The sequence below is a fragment of the Salvelinus namaycush genome, chromosome 24 (assembly GCF_016432855.1).
Source record: "Salvelinus namaycush isolate Seneca chromosome 24, SaNama_1.0, whole genome shotgun sequence".
Lineage (NCBI taxonomy): Eukaryota > Metazoa > Chordata > Actinopteri > Salmoniformes > Salmonidae > Salvelinus > Salvelinus namaycush.
This window is the reverse complement of record NC_052330.1, coordinates 19,526,761-19,550,122: the sequence shown is the minus strand read 5'-3', so window position 1 is coordinate 19,550,122 and position 23,362 is coordinate 19,526,761. Positions and strand designations below refer to the sequence as shown.

General features: G+C 46.0%; 1 protein-coding gene across 1 annotated transcript in view; it reads right to left on the bottom strand.

The window, feature by feature from the left end:
- Window positions 1-435: 435 nt before the first annotated feature.
- tulp4a (TUB like protein 4a) overlaps window positions 436-23,362 on the bottom strand; it is a 58,089-nt gene continuing 35,162 nt past the window's right edge. The window contains exons 5-15 of the mRNA XM_038962294.1: window positions 21,818-21,998; window positions 15,500-15,607; window positions 11,456-11,622; window positions 11,034-11,258; window positions 10,494-10,728; window positions 9,322-9,466; window positions 8,890-9,034; window positions 6,768-6,861; window positions 6,196-6,620; window positions 3,100-5,691; window positions 436-2,878 (exon numbers count right to left, since the gene is read on the bottom strand). Of these exons, the coding sequence (XP_038818222.1) occupies window positions 2,762-2,878; window positions 3,100-5,691; window positions 6,196-6,620; window positions 6,768-6,861; window positions 8,890-9,034; window positions 9,322-9,466; window positions 10,494-10,728; window positions 11,034-11,258; window positions 11,456-11,622; window positions 15,500-15,607; window positions 21,818-21,998 (4,434 nt within the window). The 3' untranslated portion in view covers window positions 436-2,761. The remainder of the gene's footprint in view (window positions 2,879-3,099; window positions 5,692-6,195; window positions 6,621-6,767; window positions 6,862-8,889; window positions 9,035-9,321; window positions 9,467-10,493; window positions 10,729-11,033; window positions 11,259-11,455; window positions 11,623-15,499; window positions 15,608-21,817; window positions 21,999-23,362) is intronic.

The following is a 23,362-nucleotide window of genomic DNA, read 5'->3' as shown; positions in this document are numbered from 1 at the left end:
AAGGGAGATTTGTACATGTTTTCAGTGGCTTATCCAAACGGTCATGTCATGTGGACTGATGTGTGAGTTGTATTGAAATAATACACAATCAAAATTGACCAGTCAGTCAACATCATGAATGTGTAGATTTCCATTGCATGGTGAAAATAAACAAAAAGATAAAACACTTAACGGAGTGAAAAAGGTTTAGCTTTCTAGAGGGGGAGAATTGGTGGAAATACACACACTGAAGAAGTTAACATAGATAACACTTATGGGATCGGTTGACCTCACAATTGAACACACTTGACACATACTTCCTTAATGACTACTACCAACTACACTCAAGGACAGGGCACTTATTCAGATCTTCTCCCATCCACTGCAAACTTCACAGAACACAGAATGAAAAGTTGCCTCTCCCCTACTTGCCCACCCCCCCTCCCACCCCCCCCTCTGACAAATAGGCTACACCAGTAACAAACCCCTTTCAACAGAAAGAAATGTTCAGCAGTCAACAAGTTATGTACAGCCTTTAGCGTAAGAAAAAAATCTAATAAATAAATGTAGACCAGCAAAAATAAATTGAATACCATAGTTTCCCCACACTACTAGTGTGAAAGTGAAGGGTTGTCAAACAGTGTTGGTGAGGGGAGGACCTTTCTTTAGAAAATATTGCACAACAAAATTGTTAACACAAAATGAACATTGACGGACATTTTTAAGAAATTTTCTTTTCTTTACTTTGAATCAGGTCCATCTTAATCCCACCCCAACCAACAACTATCACATGCAGCTCAGAGGAAGAAAGAAAAATCTAATCTAATAATCTCATTGCTGTCAAGACCATGATGTGTGGATCTGGTCCGGAGTGATCTCTGTCACACAAGTGATCTAGGCCCCTTTGTATTAATCTTCCAAATTGTAGTAATTCAATTTTTTGGCACACACGTTTTGAAGTGATCATAACCATCCATCAAATATATATTTTAGTTTGATAATTAGTAATGTGGATGATGTTAACAGGTATCTTACCACACTTAAATCCGCAAATATTTGAAGTGTCTATCTGCTTTTGTGCCAGCATCCATCCCCAGCCCTGCAGACTGTTCACAAGGCAGAGACCCAAGACTGGATGTCTAACAAAAACTAGTCATCTTAAAAGATTGCAATTTCAGCTTGCCAAGTTCTAACAGGTTAAGATAATTAAGGAGAAAGCTGAGGTTAACTTCAAAAACTGAAAGATGTCAGGTTTCTCAGGGATTGTAGTGTATTTCTATAGTTCTACTACTGTACTACAGCTCTCCGCCATAATATGGAACATAGTGGGCTACGATGAAAACAGCTGTCCAACTCCACCAGATCATTTTACAATATTTATGAATGATATGTGGCAGTTATTTACATGACTTAAAAATTATAATAATAATAATAATAATGAAATGGCATAGGTGAAATATACAAAAATATTTCCTGTACCTTGCTTACTCATTTAGTGTGGGCTTAAGAGTAGGACAAGCCTACACGCTGACGCTCACTTCACAGAAGTGACAGCAAGTGACAAATTACTTCATGTCAGGGAAACAAAGGTCGGATTGGTGAACTCTTACCTCTAGGATCTTTGTTTGTGTCCCCGTCAACATGTCACCATGATAAAAATGGGAGATACAGGATAACGGTCACAACTATTCTGTAAAACCATTTTAAAACACACCGATTTTGTAGTGTACAGAACAGCATATCAATTAAGTCTCTGTCTCTCCCAAATAAAGCAGACATCTTGAAATCCATGTAAACAAGGTACTAAGATTGTATAATAACAACATGAATACGAAGAACAATTACAATGTTAAAATTCATATCTGAATACTGTATGACCTATTCGTAACAAGAGGAAAAACAAATGCAGAGATACATTAAACCATATGAGCTACATCATCTTTTTTTCCTTCAAATTCCAAGGACTGCCGTTCAGCTTACATCTTTTTTCCCCCTTACCTCTCCAGAGTTCCTGACAACAGGGAAATCAGAAAACTTGCGCATTTGCGTGTGCTAGTGCTCCAACAATACAATGCATATATTGAAACCTCAAATCCAGCCAAGATAGATTTGGATTGTAACAAAACACATGGCAGATAACTAAAAAATAACATTTCAAAAGCCTAGATTTCCCTCCCAGAAAGTTAGATCTTTAGGTGTAAAAACCTAAAAGCCAAAGCAGTGTTATAAAGTGATGATAACGGTTTCTTACAGCAACGGATTTCAGTGCCCAGTAGTACCTGTACGCTCTGGAAAGAAAAAAACGACATCTTCAATCTTCCAGATAGTTTTTTCAAGTATTACTGCTGCTCCTTTTTAAAACCGCACAGAGAGAACGACTCATCTCTCGGGACCATACCGACAGGAAACCCAAACCGTTAGAAGGTTGTAAGTTAAGTCTTTCCACTAGCTAGCTTTCATTAGCTAAAGCAGCATTTATTTGCATGACGACTACAGAAAGCTGAGCTCTTGGGCCCTGTAAGCAGTACAGGGGACCGCTGACTGTGCCAAGGCAAACTATGGCCCTGCTCCAACGCCTGCAGCCCATGCTTATTGCACCCTCTGGTGGCCACATTGGGCAGTGCAGCACCACAGTGTCTCGTTTTCTCGCTTGCGATGCGATATGCAAACAGAGTTGATTTCAGTCTTTCCTCCAATATTAAAGTAACTTCAAATTAAATAATCTTGTCCTTCCAGCAGATGTTCCAATCCTCGCTAGTATTCAGTGTAAGGGGGTGGGACCTCATTTGAGGCGTTGAGTAACATTAGCTAGAGCCACTGCGAAGGCTTGAACAGCAGAGAACGGGTACTGGAAGTCCAGGATGTAGGCGTTGCCGTCAATCCTGCCAAACTGCATCACCTGGTCACAAACACAAACAAACAGTCAGAGAAAATAGACAGGAAGCTAACAAACAACATTTCAGATTGTCATGAGTTTGAGCTATTTCCCTACTGAATGCTGAATTATATTTATTCCATGTCATAATCTTAGAAACGAATGGATTCACTCTTCTACATTCCTACACTATCTATACCCAACTTCCCATCTATGTGTAAAAACTACATCTCTAGCCACCTCACCTGTCTCCCCTCCAGTTCGATCTGGAAGTTCTTGGCCGACTCCTGTGTGACACGTCCCCCAAAGTCCAGCTGGTAGACCTGAGTGGCCTCATTCCACAGTGGTTGCTTGTTGGCCATCACATAAACAAAGCCCTGGCTTCCCAGCCCGCGGTCCTCCTTCTCATTGGCCTTGCGGCACTTGATCTCCTCTAGCTCGCTGGCCGCCCGTAGGCTCCTCTTGCTCTTCCAGCCCTTCTTGCCGCTCTGGCACTGGTTGAGCAGCTCGTCCCCGCTGATGAAGAGCTCAGGTTCACTCTCTGAGCTGTCCTGGAACTCGCTGTTTGTGGGAGCCTTGCTCAGCTTCTTAGCCTTCAGCTGCTGCTCCTTCTGGCCTTTGGGCTTCTTCTTTTCCCTGCTGCCCAGCCGCGGGCTGGAGATCAGAGAGTTGAAGTCACCCAGGGCCCGGCCTTCCTTCTTGGATTTGCCTCCCTCGGCGATGGCCGGTGCATTGGCCTCCTCAGCCCTGCCATCTGCCCGCTTGCGGTTCTTCTTGCCAAACTTCTCAGCACTGCTCGGCACAGGGCTCTCGTTGAGGGAGAGGACCTCCTGGAAGCCCTCTCCGGCCTCCATTGCCATGGCCTCTGGTGAGCCACCGTGACCCTGCAGCTGCAGCTCTGCTGGGGGTGGTGGAGGGGGAGGCGGTGGGGGAGGAGGGGGAGAGAGGACTGACTTGTCCACCATCGTCTGAGAGAGCTTGGGGGGCATGGGGGGCAGTGTCCCCGAGGGGCTGGGCATGGGGGGGCAGGGGTTGTAGGTGCCCCAGGGGGTGTGTAGGGCAATGGGGGGGATGGGGAGCCCGGCACAGGAGCTTCCCCCCGGGTACATTGGAGGGAGGGGGCAGCAGGCCAGGTTAGACAGGTTGGCTGGATAGCCAGGTGGTAGGACCAGGGTGGCATCCTGCTGGTTGAAAGGGACCGGGGCCACCACCTCCTTAGGGGAGCAGAGACGGGGAGAGCCTGGCATGGGCTGCTGCTGGGGCCCACTGTAGGTTGTGCCAGGAGCGTACTGAAGGGAGATCTGGTAACCTGCAGCTGCAGCGGCAGCCTGGAAAGAGGCAGCACTGGGGCTGGTGGGGGACTTGGGGGAGAGGATGAAAGGCAGCCGGGAGATGTCGAGGTGCTGGGCTGGGCTGAGGATGAGCGGGGGTGGTTTGTGGGGTCCAGTGGGACCAGCAGAGCTCAGAGTACCGGTCCGTTCCTGGGGCACCCACACCTCCTCAGTGGTGGCTGGGTCCCACTGGTACGGCGGTGGCCTCTTGACTGTCAGTCCAGACACATCTGCGCTCCCTAGTGCCAGATGCCTCAATGACTGACTTAGTGCTTCATCCTCTGTGAAGGCTGAGTTCACATAGTCAGCCCTGTCTCTGTTCCCACCTCCTCCTCCATTCCCAGAGCTATCTAGGCTCAGCAGGTTGTAGGAGGATTGAGAGACTAGGGGAGAAGCGCTGTTGGAGTGGACGATCACCGTGCTGTGAGGAGCTCCATTCCCCGGAGGAAAATCCTGTCTAATGATTGTACCTCCTGCGATTCCATTCGCAGTTCCACTGGGAGCACTGCTGGCTGCACTGCTAAGCCCACTGCTGTTACTACTGCACTGACTGCAGGTGTACAGGGCTTTGGGCACCCTCTGTTGGTAGGAAGCCGCCAGTGCAGCGTTTTGGGATTTGGCTTTAGGGGGCAGGGTCCTCTGAGGGTCCAGCATCTGGGAAACTTTGAGAGCGGCCTCTCGGCTGTTCCGCCTGAGTGTGGCATGAATCAGACTGCTGTCCAGCCTCTGTCCGGTGCTCCTCCCCCCTGTGGTGTTCTGATTGGCTGTGTCGGGGTAGGGGGGCGGATCTCCACTGGGTATGGAATAGCGGGGAACGGTGAGCCTGTTGAGGGTTGCCGAGGCGTAGGGCAGCTGGATCTTCTTCCCGTCTGTTGAGGAAGAGGAAGAAGAGGAGGTAACCCGGAGGGTGGCTGAGCTTCCCGGGACCTGGAGCGTGTAAATGTTCTGGTTGCAGACAAGCCGCGTTCGAGGCCGGCACACCTCTTCCACGTTACCCCTGCTGTCGAACGTAGTTATCCGCTCGTAGCCTAGCGGCGTTGGGTACTGTGCCGCCTGCTGGCCAGGAGGATACAGGGAGAACTCGCCCTTCTTCAGGCACAGGTCCATTGGCGGCGGTGTGCCGTTACTTCCCCCAGCCTGTCCAGAGGAGGCGTTGGCTGCTGCAGCAGAGGCGGAGGCTGCAGCAGCGGCCACCGTCCCAGGGTAGGGGGGCGGGGGGTTCATCTTGCTGAGCTCCAGAGGGGCGCTGAACACCACCGTGTCCCCCTCAGCCAGCTGGGGGGCAGAGCGGGTGGGTTTGATCTTCAGCAGGTGCTCATGTTCTACGCTGACCCTTCTCTCAGCCACCAGCCCCCCTGCAGGGTGGGGGACAGGGATCTGGAGCGCGCTCTGTTGGAGCTGGTGCACCGCTGCACCTGACACCTGAGAGGGGACAGGGATCTGGAGCTGTTGCTGCATCTGATGGTGCTGTTGTATCTGCTGCTGTTGCTGCATCTGATGGTGCTGCTGATGCTGTTGTTGTTGTTGCTGTTGCATATGCTGCTGTATCTGTTGCTGCTGTTGCTGCAGCTGCTGTGTGTGTTGCTGCTGCTGTAACTGCTGCTGGAGTTGTTGTTGATGCTGGAGCTGTTGTTGGTGTTGTTGTTGGATGTGCTGCTGCTGTTGCTGCATGTGCTGGATCTGCTGTTGAATGTGTTGCTGCTGCTGCTGGATCTGCTGCTGCTGCATCTGTTGGTGTTGCAGCATCTGCTGTTGCTGGATCTGCTGTTGATGTTGCTGTGCCAGTTGCTGTTGGTGATGTTGCTGCGCTAGTCGTTGTTGCTGTTGTTGTAGCTGTTGATGGTGGTGCTGTAGCTGCTGTTGTTGTTGATGCTGAATTTGTTGTTGCTGATGATGTTGCTGCAGTGGTTGTTGATGGCTCTGTGGATGGCTTTGTTGTTGTTGTTGGTGGTGATGAGAGGGAGGAGGCCCAACCAGAAGCCGGCTCATCTCCAGCCCTCCAAAGATGACCTGTCCAGGACTGGAGTACCTGCTGGGAACCGTGTACTGGGCGGTCAGGATGGTGTCCTGGCCCTGGTCAGACGACCCCCCTGCCACTGCAGAAGCCACGGAGGAGATGGCCGTGGGATTGGATAGGACATCCAGCTGGACGTTCTGATTGGCTAGGAGGGACTGGACCAGGCCGATGCTCTGGGTGGGGGACATGGCCTGGGCGGGACTGTGGATGGGGGCAATGGGGATGTTGACAGTGCAGGGAGGGTTGTCGTCGGCCACGCCCGAGGCCCCGGTGACAGGCAGGTCATCCTCATCCTCACTGAAGACGTTGGGGCTGAACACAGGCAGGTTGATGTAGTCCATAGAGATCTTACGCACCTCCGGCAGGTAGATGGTCATCTGTCTGGGCTGCAGGTGGAGCAGACTTGTCTTGTAGATCACTGAGAGAGAGAGAGATAAGTGGAGGGATAGAGAGAAAGCAATAGAAGGTAGTGGCAAAAGAAAGAGGGGAGAAGGTTGTTACATACATTGGAACCATAGTTAAAAATTATTTTAATTTCCCTCAGAAGTAACTGATTGGTAGTTACCTGCACCAAGATTGGTTGGCAAGAAGGTGGCAAGTCCCACAATCTTAAACTTTGTTCCCCAAATGTTGGATGTGACCTGAGCAAGGTAGTTATGCTGCAAAATACAAAACCCACATACAAATCAGTACTTCTTCAAATCCCTAAAACTGAAATGTATGATGATTGCCCTCGCTAGAAGCATGTGTTTCAGACATAAGGAAGTGGATGGCTGAAAACGTTCTACTTTTAAACTCGGACAAAACAGATATGCTTGTTCTAGGTCCCAAGAAACAAAGAGATCTTCTGTTAAATCTGACAATTAATCTTGATGGTTGTAAAGTCGTCTCAAATAAAACTGTGAAGGACCTCGGCGTTACTCTGGACCCTGATCTCTCTTTTTACGAACACATCAAGACTGTTTCAAGGACAGCTTTTTTCCATCTACGTAACATTGCAAAAATCAGAAACTTTGTCCAAAAATGATGCAGAAAGATTTATCCATGCTTTTGTTACTTCTAGGTTAGACTACTGCAATGCTCTACTTTCCGGCTACCCGGATAAAGCACTAAATAAACTTCAGTTAGTGCTAAATACGGCTGCTAGAATCCTGACTAGAACCAATTTTTTTTATCATATTACTCCAGTGCTAGCCTCCCTACACTGGCTTCCTGTTAAGGCAAGGGCTGATTTCAAGGTTTTACTGTTAACCTACAAAGCGTTACATGGGCTTGCTCCTACCTATCTTTCCGAGTTGGTCCTGCCGTACATACCTACACGTACGCTACGGTCACAAGACGCAGGCCTCCTAATTGTCCCTAGAATTTCTAAGCAAACAGCTGGAGGCAGAGCTTTCTCCTATAGATCTCCATTTTTATGGAATGGTCTGCCTACCCATGTGAGAGACGCAGACTCGGTCTCAACCTTTAAGTCTTTATTGAAGACTCATCTCTTCAGTAGGTCCTATGATTGAGTGTAGTCTGGCCCAGGAGTGTAAAGGTGAACGGAAAGGCTCTGGAGCAACGAACCGCCCTTGCTGTCTCTGCCTGGCCGGTTCCCCTCTCTCCACTGGGATTCTCTGCCTCTAACCCTATTACAGGGGCTGAGTCACTGGCTTACTGGTGCTCTTTCATGCCGTCCCTAGGAGGGGTGCGTCACTTGAGTGGGTTGAGTTACTGACGTGATCTTCCTGTCTGGGTTGGCGCCCCCCCCCCTTGGTTTGTGCTGTGGTGGAGATCTTTGTGGGCTATACTCGGCCTTGTCTCAGGATTGTAAGTTGGTGGTTGAAGATATCCCTCTAGTGGTGCGGGGGCTGTGCTTTGGCAAAGTGGGTGGGGTTATATCCTTCCTGTTTGGCCCTGTCCGCGGGTATCATCGGATGGGGCCACAGTGTCTCCTGACCCCTCCTGTCTCAGCCTCCAGTATTTATGCTGCATTAGTTTATGTGTCGGGGGGCTAGGGTCAGTTGGTTATATCTGGAGTACTTGTCCTGTCTTATCCGGTGTCCTGTGTGAATTTAAGTATGCTCTCTCTCTTTCGGAGTACCTGAGCCCTAGGACCATGCCTCAGGACGACCTGACATGATGACTCCTTGCTGTCCCCAGTCCACCTGTCCCCAGTCCACCTGGCCAACTGTTCTGCCTGCGGCTATGGAACCCTGACCTGTTCACCGGACGTGCTACCTGTCCCAGACCTGCTGTTTTCAACTCTCTAGAGAACGCAGGAGCGGTAGAGATACTCTTAATGATCGGCTATGAAAAGCCAACTGACATTTACTCCTGAGGTGCTGCACCCTCGACAACTACTGTGATTATTATTATTATTATTTGACCATGCTGGTCATTTATGAACATTTGAACATCTTGGCCATGTTCTGTTATAATCTCCACCCGGCACAGCCAGAAGAGGACTGGCCACCCCTCATAGCCTGGTTCCTCTCGAGGTTTCTTCCTAGGTTTTGGCCTTTCTAGGGAGTTTTTCCTAGTCACCGTGCTTCTACACCTGCATTGCTTGCTGTTTGGGGTTTTAGGCTGGGTTTCTGTACAGCACTTTGCGATATCAGCTGATGTACGAAGGGCTTTATAAATAAATTTGATTTTGATTTGATTTGATAGGACACAAAGGAAATCAGAATGCGGTCCATTACCTGTGTGATGTCATCTAAGGGGAACTCTCTGCGGGTGAGACTTGGGGACCCAATGGACGGCTTCCGGATGGGTAACCGTGGCGACCGCGAGATCTCCTGGGTAGCGCGGGACAGTTTGGGGGACTTCCTGGGGTCAATATTGATCCTGTTGGTAAAGGGACAGACTAAGTCTCTACAGAGAAGGTAGCACATGAAAGAGAAAGGTTTAGGGATGCAGTGAAACAAACAAAACAGTGCATAACATTCAAGCAGCATTAGTAGACAAAAATGCAGTGGCTTAGTCAGTACTTTACAGGTCCAAACAGAACATGTGGGTTTCCTTGTGAACTCCAAATAATAGAATCGTCCCAAAATGTTGAGTAAAACAAAGAATCTAAATCAAACACATGCTTGTAATTCATTAATGGATGCAGTATAAAGGCTGTTTATTACCTGGGAAGTTTGGGAGACTTGCTGCCTCTGGATATCTTTGGGGATTTCTTGCCGACCCAGTCGTCACTCAGCTCTATATCACTGGAGTCTGAACAGTTACAGCTGTCTATCATCGACGAGATCAGACTGTTCCCATACACCTCATCTGGAAGGAGAGAGGGAAACAGGGGATGGAGAGAAAGAAAGATGGGTGGAGGGTAATACAATGAAGTTGATGTGATGGGGAAATGATGGGTGTCTGTCTACTGCTCTATGAATAATATCATGAGGGTGATCATTCGTTAAGTGTCACTGACTCAAGAGGCACTACAGTATATCTCTGCATATGGGGAATTAAGTCAAACTGACATTGATAGGTATCCAACCTAACCACTGTGACTTTACCAACGTTTATTTCCTTTATCACAACAAATACATATCCCCAGTGTTAACAGCAGGGGGCACACTTCCTTCACTTCTTCTTTGACATGCAAGAACAAACTGACATTAAATCATATCCAATTTCAGACGCACACTCACTAACACAAACTTTTCAACTTATTTAGTCCCCCAAACTATTGTTTCCAAGTAACTTCTCTCATTCATATGGAGCCCCCGAACCGCAACTGCTCCAGTTTAGGTCAAGATCATTTATTTTATCAGCATTTAAGAGTGAATGGGCTGCATACATTTCATGGCTGGATTCATTTATCACAGGAGAGGGCAGTGGAGAGGGAGGGGAGGGAGGTGATTTATGGTAGATACCAGAGGCCATTAAGCAGTTAACATGGGCCCAGTCTGCTCTGTACTGTGGCTGGCTGGCTGGCTGTGGGACTATTAACACTGAGAACACTCAATGCCAACAAACACTGTCTGAAACATCTTCACCACAAGTTAGTCCTACATGTTATATGAACAGAAACGTACCGGAGGAGCAGGGAAGGAGACTCTGGCTAGGCAGCAGACTTTGACAAATTATATTTGAGTAACTAACGGTTATTAACAAGAAGATACTGACTTCACACTTTCAAGTAAAAAGCAGTCATACGAGAAGCTGAACCAGCTCCCAAAGCAACAGCATCGTCTAGAAGTAATCGTTAGAACAGTCATAATGGAGCAGGATTTCAATGTGATATTTTCAAAACAAACACCATCAACACTTTCCTCACACAGTATCTCCAGTATAACCTCACCTGCTTTGCCGTCCGTCTTGGGGTCCATGATCACGAACTCGGGACGGAGCTTGCTGATGCGTCGGCCCTTGAGAATGGGCACCAAGCCGCCCAGGTACTCCAGGTAGAGGGTGTAGCAGGGCCCGCCCACCTCAGGGTTGTCCTCCGTCCGCTTCATGGTGCAGTGCAGCCGCTCGTTCCCCGCCGTCGGGTAACTCACAAAGTCACGCATATTGTTGGGGTCTGGAATGGGGGGCTAGAGGTGGAGAGGGCGAGAGAGAGAGAAAGGATGAATGGATGAGGAGCATTCTGGCACAAAGCGGCGACTCCTGGTGCTGACTCAAGTCAAGTAGCAATTTTATCCCTTGCTAAACTCTTTTTCAACCCTCTATCTTACCCTGGAATTATGACCCTGAATGACTGTTTGTATTGAATGTCAGTCTGTATAAACTGCCAGGTGGGTAAACCAGAACCCTCAACCTCCCCATTTCATAGAGTAGCACATCCTCACCCTCCCAGACACATATCCATACTGTATGTGACATCCCCTAAACCATGTACCTTGATGGTGGGTGTGAAGGCTGTGGTGACGTAAGAACAGAGACGAGAGGGCATGGTGAGCTTTGCCACGTCCTTCTCCTCCCGGAGTGCCCCGGCGATGCCCTGCTGGCACAGCAGCTGCAGGCTGGCCACCCGGTGCTCCACCCGCACCACGTAGAGTACCGGACCACAAGCCAAGAACAGACGAGAGTCCCGGTGACCCCAGCACAGCGTGGTGATGGGACGCTGGGGAGAACGGGGATGGTGATTATTCTATGGAACTCATAGCATATGATGTGACTTCTCAATAGTATGTTTACCAATGTAAGGTGTTGTGTGTGTGTGGTACTGAAGATGTGTTGTGGATGCTGGAGTGTGTGTGTGTGTGTGTGTCATCTGTGCCGCAGGAGCTGGTCTAAGTGTGTGTGTGTGTGTGTTATTACTTGTGCAGGCGTGTCCAGTGTGTAGATGTGCTCTCCGCAGACGTTGTAGAACTTGACGATGGCGTTTCTGGTGGGAGGTAGACAGGAGGAGTCGGGGGGCAAGATAGCTCTCTCCATCCCAGCCACGGCCAGGAGATCCCCCTGAGAACACCATTGGACTACCACATCTACCACACACAGAGAAGAGGAGAATACATAAAGAGTTTACACACACAAACCACTTACCCTTAAGAACACCACTGACCAATGTGGGTGATATAGGCCTAGACAGCAGAAGATAGTGAGAATCCATTTTTTCCCCCCCAGGTGCCTAAATCCAAACAAAATTGAGCTCAGGTGCATCCCGCTTCCATTGATCATCCTTGAGAAGTTTCTATAACTTGATTGGAGTCCACCTGTGGTAAATTCAATTGATTGGACATGATTTGGAAAGGCACACACCTATCTACAGTTGAAGTCGGAGGTTTACATACACCTTGGCCAAATACATTTAAACTCAGTTTTTCACAATTGCTGACATTTAATCCAAGTAAAAATTCCCTGTCTTAGGTCAGTTAGGATCACCACTTTATTTTAAGAATGTGAAATGTCAGAATAATAGTAGAGAGAATGATTTATTTCAGCTTTTATTTCTTTCATCACATTCCCAGTGGGTCAGAAGTTTACATACACTTAATTAGTATTTGGTAGCATTGCCTTTAAATTGTTTAACTTAGGTCAAATGTGTCGAGGTAGCCTTCCACAAGCTTCCCACAATAAGTTGGGTGAATTTTGGCCCATTCCTCCTGACAGAGCTGGTGTAACTGAGTCAGGTTTGTAGGCCTCCTTGCTCGCACACGCTTTTTCAGTTCTGCCCACAAATGTTCTATCGGATTGAGGTCAGGGCTTTGTGATGGCCACTCCAATACCTTGACGTTGTTGTCCTTAAGTCATTTTGCCAACTTTGGAAGTATGCTTGGCGTCATTGTCCATTTAGAAGACCCATTTGCGAACAAGCTTTAACTTCCTGACTGATGTCTTGAGATGTTGCTTCAATATATCCACATAATTGTCCTTCCACATGATGCCATCTATTTTGTGAAGTGCAATAGTCCCTCCTGCAGCAAAGCACCCCCACAACATGATGCTGCCACCCCAGTGCTTCACGGTCAGGGTAGTGTTCTTCAGCTTGCAAGCCTCCCCCTTTTTCCTCCAAACATAACGAAGGTCATTATGGCCAAACAAATCTATTTCATCAGACTAGAGGACATTTCTCCAAAAAGTACGATCTTTGTCCCCATGTGCAGTTGCAAACCGTAGTCTGGCTTTTTTTGGAGCAGTGGCTTCTTCCTTGCTGAGTGGCCTTTCAGGTTATGTCGATATAGGACTCATTTTACTGTGGATATAGATACTTTTGTACCTGTTTCCTCCAGCATCTTCACAAGGTCCTTTGCTGTTGTTCTGGGATTGATTTGCACTTTTCGCAGCAAAGTACGTTCATCTCTAGGAGACAGAATGCGTCTCCTTCCTGAGCGGTATGACGGCTACGTGGTCCCATGGTGTTTATACTTGCGTACTATTGTTTGTACAGATGAACGTGGTACCTTCAGGCATTTGGAAATTGCTCCCAAGGATGAAGCAGACTTGTAGAGGTCCACCATTTTTTTTCTGAGGTCTTGGCTGATTTTTTTTGATTTTCCCATGATGTCAAGCAAAGAGGCACTGAATTTGAAGGTAGGCCTTGAAATACATCCACAGGTACACCTCCAATTCACTCAAATTATGTCAATTAGCCTATCAGAAGCTTCTAAAGCCATGACATCATTTTCTGGAATTTTCCAAGCTGTTTAAAGGCACATTCAACTTAGTGTATGTAAACTTCTAATTCACTGTATCACAATTCCAGTGAGTCATAAGGGAAATAATCTGTCTGTAAACTATTATTGGAAAAATGACTTGTGTCATGCACAAAGTAGATGTCCTAACCGACTTGCCAAAACTATAGTTTGTTAAGAAGAAATTTGTGGAGTGGTTGAAAAACAAGTTAATGACTCCAACCTAAGCTTCCGAATTCAACTGTATATAAGGTCCCACAGTTGACAGTGCATGTCAGAGCAAAAACCAAGCCATGAGGTATAAGGAATTGTCAGTACAGCTCCAAGATTGTGTTGAGTTACAGATTTGGGGAAGGGTACCAACAAATTTCTGGAGCATTGAAGGTCCCCAAGAACACAGTGGCCTCCATCATTCTTAAATAGAATAAGTTTGGAACCACCAAGACTCTTCCTAGAACTGGCCACCTGGCCAAACTGAGCAATCGGGGGAGAAGTGCCTTGGTCAGGGAGGTGACCAAGAACCTTATGGTCACTCTGACAGAGCTCCAGAGTTTCTTTGTGGAGATTGGAGAACCTTCCAGAAGGACTACCATCTCTGCAGCACTCCACCAATCAGGCATTTAATGTAGAGTGGCTAGACAGAAGCCACTCCTCAGTAAAAGCCATGACAGCCCGCTTGGAGTTTGCAAAAGGCACCTAAAGCACTCTCAGACCATGAGAAAAAAGATTCTCTGGTCTGATGAAACCAAGATTGAACTCTTTGGCCTGAATGCCTAGAGTCACGTCTGGAAGAATCCTGGCACCATCCCTATGGTGAAGCATGGTGGTGGCAGCATTGTGGGGATGTTTTTCAGCGGCAGGGACTGGGAGACAAGTCAGGATCGAGGGAAAGATGAACGGAGCAAAGTACAGAGAGATCCTTGATGAAAACCTGCTCTAGAGCATTCAGGACCTCAGACTGGGGACAAGGCTCACCTTCCAAAAGGACAACGACCCTCAGCACATAGCTAAGACAACGCAGGAGTGGTTTCGGGACAAGTCTCTGAATGTCCTTGAGTGGCCCAGCCAGAGCCCGGACTTGAATCCGATCGAACATCTCTGGAGACCTGAAAATAGCTGTGCAGCGACGCTCCCCATCCAATCTGACAGAGCTTGAGCGGATCTGCAGAGAAGAATGGAGAAACTCTCCAAATACAGGTGTGCCAAGCAAGAAGACTCGAGGCTGAAATCGCTGCCAAAGGTGCTTCAACAAAAGTACTGAGTAAATGGTCTGAATACTTTTGTAAATTTGATATTTCATTTATTTATTGCAAAACTGTCTAAAAACCTGTTTTCGCTTTGTCATTATGGGGTATTGTGTGTAGATTGATGAGGGAAAAAAATATTTAATAAATTTAACGTAACAAAATGTGGAAAAAGTCAAGGGGTCTGAACACTTTCCGAATGCACTGTACATGTCCAAAAAAAGCATTGGATTGGTGTAAACATGGGCGAGTTTCCTTCCACCATATTTTTTTGCACCAGACTCAGCACAGTCACATTGAGATTGACTTTATAATTTAAAGGGCCAATCAGCAGTTGAAACAAAGTATCATCCTCGCCACTGCTTCGGTAAAAAGCTGAGGGATGGGGCTGGAGAAATGTAACCACTTAAAATTCATAGACAGAGCTATGGATGCAAGGACTGACCATCCATGATATCAAAATTATAGTTTTAACCATGTTTTGAGGCGTGGGAGTTTACATTTACTTTGTTTACAAACATTGTAGTAAAACAAGCTTATATTTGGGGTTCTGATGAGGAACAACAGCCGAAACTACACTCTTGAGACATAAGTTATAGTCTTCAAGAATCAATGGATGTAGCAACTGCTGACTGCCCCTTTAAATCTAACCTATGACCTGACCCATCATCACCTTATGTATTGCTGCCCCTCAGATAACAACCCCCACCCCCAGATAACAACCCCCCCTGAAAATACAAAATAAACTATACAACACAAATAGCTCCTAGCCTGGTCCTGGCTCCTAGCATGCTTTCTAACCCTAACAATAAAACTAAAACTTAATAATAGAAAAAATAAAATAGAAAAACTTTTATACAACTGAAACTAAATACAAACTAGCAAATCAGGTCTGAAAACGAACTGAAACTAAACTGAAAAATCTAAAAACGAATAGAAAATATATATTTTTAAATCTATAATAACCTTGATACAAACACACATACCTTTTAGGCCAGTGTGGATTAGAGTGGGAGAGAGGTCATCATAGTTGTTCATCAGGCTGATGTCTCCAGAGGTGAAGCTGACTGTCAGCAGATGCTTCAAACGTTGGACTGTAGAGACAAAGACCACAACAAGAACAGGTCAGAGAGAGGGATACCACAACACAACCACAGAAACAAAGAGACCCAAACATAACCAGATAAAGACAGAGGGGGAGGTCAACAGAGTGATACAAAACCAGGTCAACCACGATCCTATTCTGATTCTATTTCAGAGAAACTGACAATCCGACTAAGACAAATTGCTCTTTCTTATATTTTCTGGAATTCAGACCAAATGCAAGCATTCCCTGTATTATACGTTGATAGCTTCTTAGCAACCAAGTCAGAGGATGGTGTGATCAATATGCATTTCCAGTGGGCCATAAAATTGATTGAGAGTGAGGGACACCATGTGTGTGTGTGTGTAATACGGGAGGGGTAGTGGGACACAAGGACATTTCTGCATCTTTGGCAGCTGCTCCTAGTGATTAATCTTGGGGTAGTGATCTCTACTGTGTCCTATTCAAAAGCACAAAGACACCCATGCATCTCACCTTACTACCATCCATCCACTCTCTCAGGGCTATAAATAACACACCTTCATAAAACACAGCCACCGCTGCTTTGTACACCATGTAAATCTTGGGTGCCTCAAAGGGACTAAGGACAACTATCGTGACTGTTCTGTATTAGTCCATGGTTTATGTGAACATACGATCAGTGATGAAGGAACAGGTTTAACTAAACATGAGGAACTTATCAGGTCACGTTGTCAGGAAAAAATGTCAAGGTTCCATCCTACTCTCCGCATTGTGCTACGCTATGAAACTGACCTGGGCTGGGTTTCCCAAAAACATTGTGGCACTAAGATCATCTTAATGCCATTGAAACTAAGTGCTACAATGCTTTTGGGAAACCCAGCCCTGTACTAAACAGTGTGTGATGTACTGGTTGTATTGATTAGTTAGAAGTAATGCTACAGTGTCATGGTGTAGCAAATATGTCAATGTAATCTTGGCAGTCAGACAGCAGCAGTAGAAGGCCTGGCATCTTCAACCAGCGCCTTGAGAGTCGTTCGCTAGCCTGCCCTTCCCGCAGATCATTTCTCAGCGCCAATCAATTACCAGCGACTTTTTAAATTAGTGAATTAGAGCATAATTACCGTTCCAGCTAAGGCAAGCACTTTTGAACTTTACAACACACCGACCGACCAGACTCTAAACACATCACCGGGGGAGGCTGGCCCAGGCATTGATGCAACCAACGAGACGCAATAAAAAAAACATTAAAAAAACAGTGCACATAAAATGGAGGCCGTTATGGGAGCTGCTAATCATGCACATCACTTCCCAATGAGGCTGAGAGGTGTTCCACCAAAGAAATTCTTACCAAACCAAAGACCAGGGGAGATGCAGGAAACAGACAGGTTTGTGTAACACAAGAGTCTTTCTAACAAAGGCCTATTAAAACAGTTATATCACATATCGGCCCCTTGGTTAAACTGGTAACCTTGTGGCTGTACAGTACTGCTTCCAGGCCATTGGAGGGATGAGGGGAGTTGGTTTCGACAAGAGCCATTGAATTAGGGTAAAATTATGATTCAAATGGAAAATTTGAAGCAGTGGGGGGGAAAGTCACGGGGCCCCTGGATAATTTTTATGTAGGACTGAGAAGCTCAGTTCTGGTGACTTTTAAAAAAGGATATTCTACTCCAAATGAATGAAAAATAAATTCTGATGACACCATTTAAATGACAATTTCCACTTCCCGAAATGAGCCCAATAACATAAACCACATTTTCATCCAACCATTTCATGCGGATGATTTACCTGATGCATGAAAATAGTTACGACCTGGCTGATGGAAACATGAAATGCCGATAAAATGTTATAAATGCCGACAGACAATTTGTTTGTTCGTTCGACGTGGTGGGATCTTTTTGTCATACGATGATATGTTTGTGTGGTCCACCCACTACAATTGGGGAAAGCACGCAGTTTATTAGGCTACATATGAAATAAGTTATAATGAACTTTACAGGGTAGTGAATGTATAAGGTGATGAGCTTGACGCTCCAATAAATATCAAGGGTCTTATTCTGGTGACATGATGATCGATGCTTGCCTACCGTTTGACAAATAAATAATATCACTGTTAGCAATAATATCATAATGTAGGTAGCCTACCCACACAGTATCTGTGAGCTGTTGGCTAGAGAGCATGAGCCAAGACCAGAGTAGCACATTAGTTATATAAAGCAACAGTTTTTCCTGACAAAACCATCTGAAGAGTTGAAAATGCGATTTAACTTGTATTTTTCCATTCGGTATATGGGAATTTAATGGCAAGTTATTTTTATGTGCACTACCTTATCACGCACAGCCATTTATCCTCAAAAAGTAGGTTTGATAGAAACACATCCCTGGTGGGAAAATGTACATAATGTTTAACGCAGATTATCGAATATTCGCATCAAAATCTGTCGCAAATTGGATGGAAACCTAGCTATATTGGTAAAATTATTTACATATTGGACCACGCACATAGCCTGCTATTAGCAATAAACATTATCACCTGTAGCTCATCTGATGCAGCATAGTGGCTAGAAATAAATAGGCTGAAGCATGGGGTTGCCAATTTTTGCATTTACCCTAATGGGCTAATCATTAGGTAGATCCTAAATGTTATAAACTCAGCAAAAAAAGAAACTCCCCCTTTTCAGGACCCCGTCTTTCAAATATAATTCATAAACATCCAAATAACTTCACAGATTTTCATTGTAAAGGGTTTAAAAACTGTTTCCCATGCTTGTTCAATGAACCATAAACAATTAATGAACATGCATCTGTGGAACGGTCGTTAAGACACGAACAGCTTACAGACGGTAGGCAATTAAGGTCACAGTTCTGAAAACTTATGACACTAAAGAGGCCTTTCTACTGACTCTGAAAAACACCAAAAGAAAGATGCGCAGGGTCCCTGCTCATCTGCGTGAACATGCCTTAGGCATGCTGCAAGGAGGCATGAGGACTGCAGATGTGGCCAGGGAAATAAATTGCAATGTCCGTACTGTGAGACGCTTAAGACAGCGCTACAGGGAGACAGGACGGACAGCTGATCGTCCTTGCAGTGGCAGACCACGTGTAACAACACCTGCACAGGATCGGTACATCCGAATATCACACTTTCGGGACAGGTACAGGATGGCAACAACAACTACCCGAGTTACACCAGGAACGCACAATCTCTCCATCAGTGCTCAGACTGTCCGCAATAGGCTGAGAAAGGCTGGACTGAGGGCTTTTAGGCCTGTTGTAAGGCAGGTCCTCACCAGACATCACCGGCAACAACGTCGCCTATGTGCACAAACCCACCGTCGCTGGACCAGACAGAACTGGCAAAAAGTGCTCTTCACTGACGAGTCACGGTTTTGTCTCACCAGGGGGCGATGGTCAGATTCGCGTTTATCGTCGAAGGAATGAGCGTTACACCGAGGCCTGTACTCTGGAGCGGGATTGATTTGGAGGTGGAGGGTCCGTCATGGTCTGGGGCGGTGTGTCACAGCATCATCGGACTGAGCTTGTTGTCATTGCAGGCAATCGCAACGCTGTGCGTTACAGGGAAGACATCCTCCTCCCTCATGTGGTACCCTTCCTGCAGGCTCATCCTGACATGACCCTCCAGCATGACAATGCCACCAGCCATACTGCTCGTTCTGTGCGTGATTTTCTGCAAGACAGGAATGTCAATGTTCTGCCATGGCCAGCGAAGAGCCCGGATCTCAATCCCATTGAGCACGTCTGGAACCTGTTGGATCTGGGACCTGTTGGATCGGAGGGTGAGGGCTAGGGCCATTCCCTCCAGAAATGTCCGGGAACTTGCAGGTGCCTTGGTGGAAGAGTGGGGTAACATCTCACAGCAAGAACTGGCAAATCTGGTGCAGTCCATGAGGAGGAGATGCACTGCAGTACTTAATGTAGCTGGTGGCCACACCAGATACTGACTGTTACTTCTGATTTTGACCCCCCTCCCTTTGTTCAGGGACACGTTATTACATTTCTGTTAGTCACGTGTCTGTGGAACTTGTTCAGTTTATGTCTCAGTTGTTGAATCTTATGTTCATACAAATATTTACACGTTAAGTTTGCTGAAAATAAACGCAGTTGACAGTGAGAGGACGTTTCTTTTTTTGCTGAGTTTATTTTAACTGGTTAGCATCCTATTGATGAATTGAATGTCCCAAAAAACACGGGGTAACACGCCCCATGCCTGTACTTCTCACAGAAACTACTTCCATGTCACAATTTTCCCCCACAACACTTTCCCTGGTTGCCACTACTCTTGCTCAACAAAGAAATATAATATGTCTCGTCACAATTTTTTAAGTTACTTAAAAAAAAATATATATATTTAGGTAGGGTGGCATTCTACACCAAGTTACCCGACAATTGACCCAGGTTGCATTTAGCCTCACTCTCCCCTATGCACTCACAGCGAATTGCAGAGCAGTAATGTGCTTAACCATGCCTCTGCTAAAAACACCAGGTTTAAAATGGTGCAGTTCGCCCATATTTAGGAGTTAAGAAATACATAAAAGTAGGAATGGAAAGCTGGAAGATCCCCCTCTTTTTAACAAAGGCCATTAAAACGTCTGTTTCCCCCGCGATAGTAAGAATTGTTGTGCACTGACTGCTTGTTAGAATGCATGTTTCCCTCCCTATGGCACTCGTAACTTGAATGAGCCTCAAGAGGAATATTTCTCTCGCATATAACATACAAGCCAAATAGGTAAACAGAAGCTATTCTACTCTAGTGTAGTCTGATTTTTCTATTCATTACTCGTTTTGTTTGCAGACAAAAAGTAAATGTGGACTGTTCTAGCATCTTCAAATTGTACCGTCGCAGAAATATTTAATGTTGCATATTTATTTTTTCCCCACGTGGCGGCAATAATTTTGCCGTGGCACAGAGCCACATGTAAATGACTGCAGTGAAAAGACTGAATTGAAGGTAACATTTAATTCTATGTGACCTGAAAGCCATATGGTTGGGGTTATGGGTTTTGGAACTTCACTCAGAATTCCATTCGTTTTTTGATAGGGCTGCACTGAGCCACCATATAAAAAATGACATTTGGAGCCATATTATCCATAAATCAGTTTCCATGACAAAGGCCCAGACTGGCGGTCACTAGGGTGGCAGTGTGATGCACAACCAGTCCGGTGATGTGTGACTTTGACAGCTGTCCGCCACCGTCCCCAAAACCAAGTCAGATATTAGAATTTCCTGTGACAAAGATCAGCCCAATGTCACACACGTCCTCCCCGCGCCCACTGTGTCCTCTACTCTCCTCACTCCTTACTCTGCTCTATCCCTCCCTCTTTCTACGTCTATCTGTTCCCTCCCTCCTCTCGGTCACACTCGTTTGTTTTTAGTGGCCTTTTGAGTCCCTGTCCCCTACTCCCCCACAGTCTGGGAGTGGACTGCTTTAATAGACTGAGCTCGATGCAGTCCAATGATCACGGTCCCATTTCCTACCGTTAATTAGTTGGCCCACAGGGAGTTACAAAGCAGTGTGCATGTGAAGTGAGTGTCACAAATGACATGCATGTGATCAAATAATTAAAAAGTTACATTCTATAAATAAACTATGAAGCATTAGGGATCCAATGTCAAACTTTTCATACACGTTTCCTAAAATTGGAAGTTGGGGTTATATTGCTTCAGGGTCACTTCTCTCAATCATACCCCATTTGACCTTTCTTAAAACAGGGCATAGCAGGTCACTGGAGGAGAAATATTATGTAAAATTTGAGAAAGAGAGGAGGAAAAATTAGAGGAGAACAGATGGCCACACATCTGCTTTCATCTGCACAGAGGGAGGTACCCAGCTGAACCCAACGCTTCCCTGGAATTCTGCTCCCAACAGGCATTGTGTCTTATCAACGAACCTAAACCTATTACAGATTAAAATTGTATTCTATGGCGGATTAATCTCTCATGCTGTGTACTAGTATTTATGTCCTGCCAGATTAGTAAAGCATAACCCTGATGAGGAGACAGGAAGACAACAGATTGAGAGTAGAGTGCCTGCTGTGACCCTAGGCTGCCTGTTACTTTAGCTTGAAGGGGGGAATAAACAGAGGATTCTGGAGGGAGGGGATTTGTACCTTTCAGGTTTGGGAAGGGGGGTAGACTGTACCTGTAAAGGTGTGTGGGTTAGGGCCTAAGGGGTGTAACTGGGGCGTAGATTGGGTAAGGATTGTAAGAGCAGTGTACCTTGTGGTGGTGTGTAGTCGTCAGAGTCTGTGTCGCTCTCGCTGCTGTCCTCCACCAGGAAGCTGGGGTAGTTCCATGACATGCTGACAATGCCGTCTGACTCGTGCAGCAGGATGTGGGCCAGCATGCGCCCGTGGCAGTCCATCACGATCACCTGGCCGTCCGCAGTACCAAACAATACCTGCAGGGGGAGAGATGACAACACAGTTACACAGAACCAGGGAGGGACACCAATGGTTAAGTCATCTTGGTCCTAGAATCTGGAATAGAATACAACTTTTATTGTCCATATGTTACAGCAAACAATGGACATGTGTCTAGGTCCTAGAATCTAGTCTAGGATATTTCTGTCTACTAAAAATAATGAAAGTGCAGCGTTAGAGAGATGATCAGCTGGAGAGACAGAAACAAACTCTCCAACAAACTAAACTGAGCTGACATCGTGTAAGAGCACAGACAACAACAAAAAACACCTCCCTAAGACAGATCATGTAGACGAGCAGTGAGTCTGACTTGGAGCTGGGCGACATGGCCAAAAATCCATGTCGTACTAAATTGCCGGAATAGATGCAATAACGATAATTCTAAACTGGGTGGTTCAAGCCCTGAATGCCGATTGGCTGACAGCCGTGGTATATCAAACCGTATACCACGGGTATGACAAAACATTTATTTTTATTGCTCTAATTACGTTGGTAAACAGTTTATAATAGCAATAAGCCACCTCTGGGGTTTGTGGTATATGGCCAACATACCACGGCTAAGGGCTGTATCCAGGCACTCTGCGTCGCGCATAAGAACAGCCCTTGGCCGTGGTATATTGGCCACATACCACACACCCTCGGGCCTTATTGCTTAACTTGTTTGGGATAGGGGGCAGCATTTTCACTTTTGGATGAATAGCATGCCCAGAGTGAACTGCCTCCTACTCAGTCCCAGATGCTAATATATGCATATTATTATTAGTATTGGATAGAAAACACTCTGAAGTTTCTAAAACGGTTTGAATGATGTCTGTGAGTATAACAGAACTCATATGGCAGGCAAAAACCTGAGAAAAAAATCCAAACAGGAAGTGGGAAATCTGAAGTTTGTAGTTTGAGAACTCACCCCTATCGAATACACAGTGGGATATGGGATATTTTTATATGGGATATGGGATATACCACCTTCCACTAGATGTCAACCGTCTTTAGAACGTGGTTTCAGGCTTCTCATGTGAAGGGGGGCCGGATGGGAGCTGTTTTACTAAGGGGTCTGCCTACAGCCTCGTTCTCAGTCACGCGCTTTCACTTGAGAGGTTGCTCTCGTTCCAGTGCATTTCTACAGACAATGGAATTCTCCGGTTGGAACATTATTGAACTTTTGATAAAAACATCCTAAAGATTGATTCTATACTTAGTTTGACAAGTTTCTTCGGCCTGTAATATAACTTTTTGAACGTTTCGTCCGAATGGACCAGATCGCGCTTTTGTATTGTTTACCAAACGCCCTAACAAAAGAAGCTATTGGACATAATTGGATATTATCGAACAAAACAAGCAT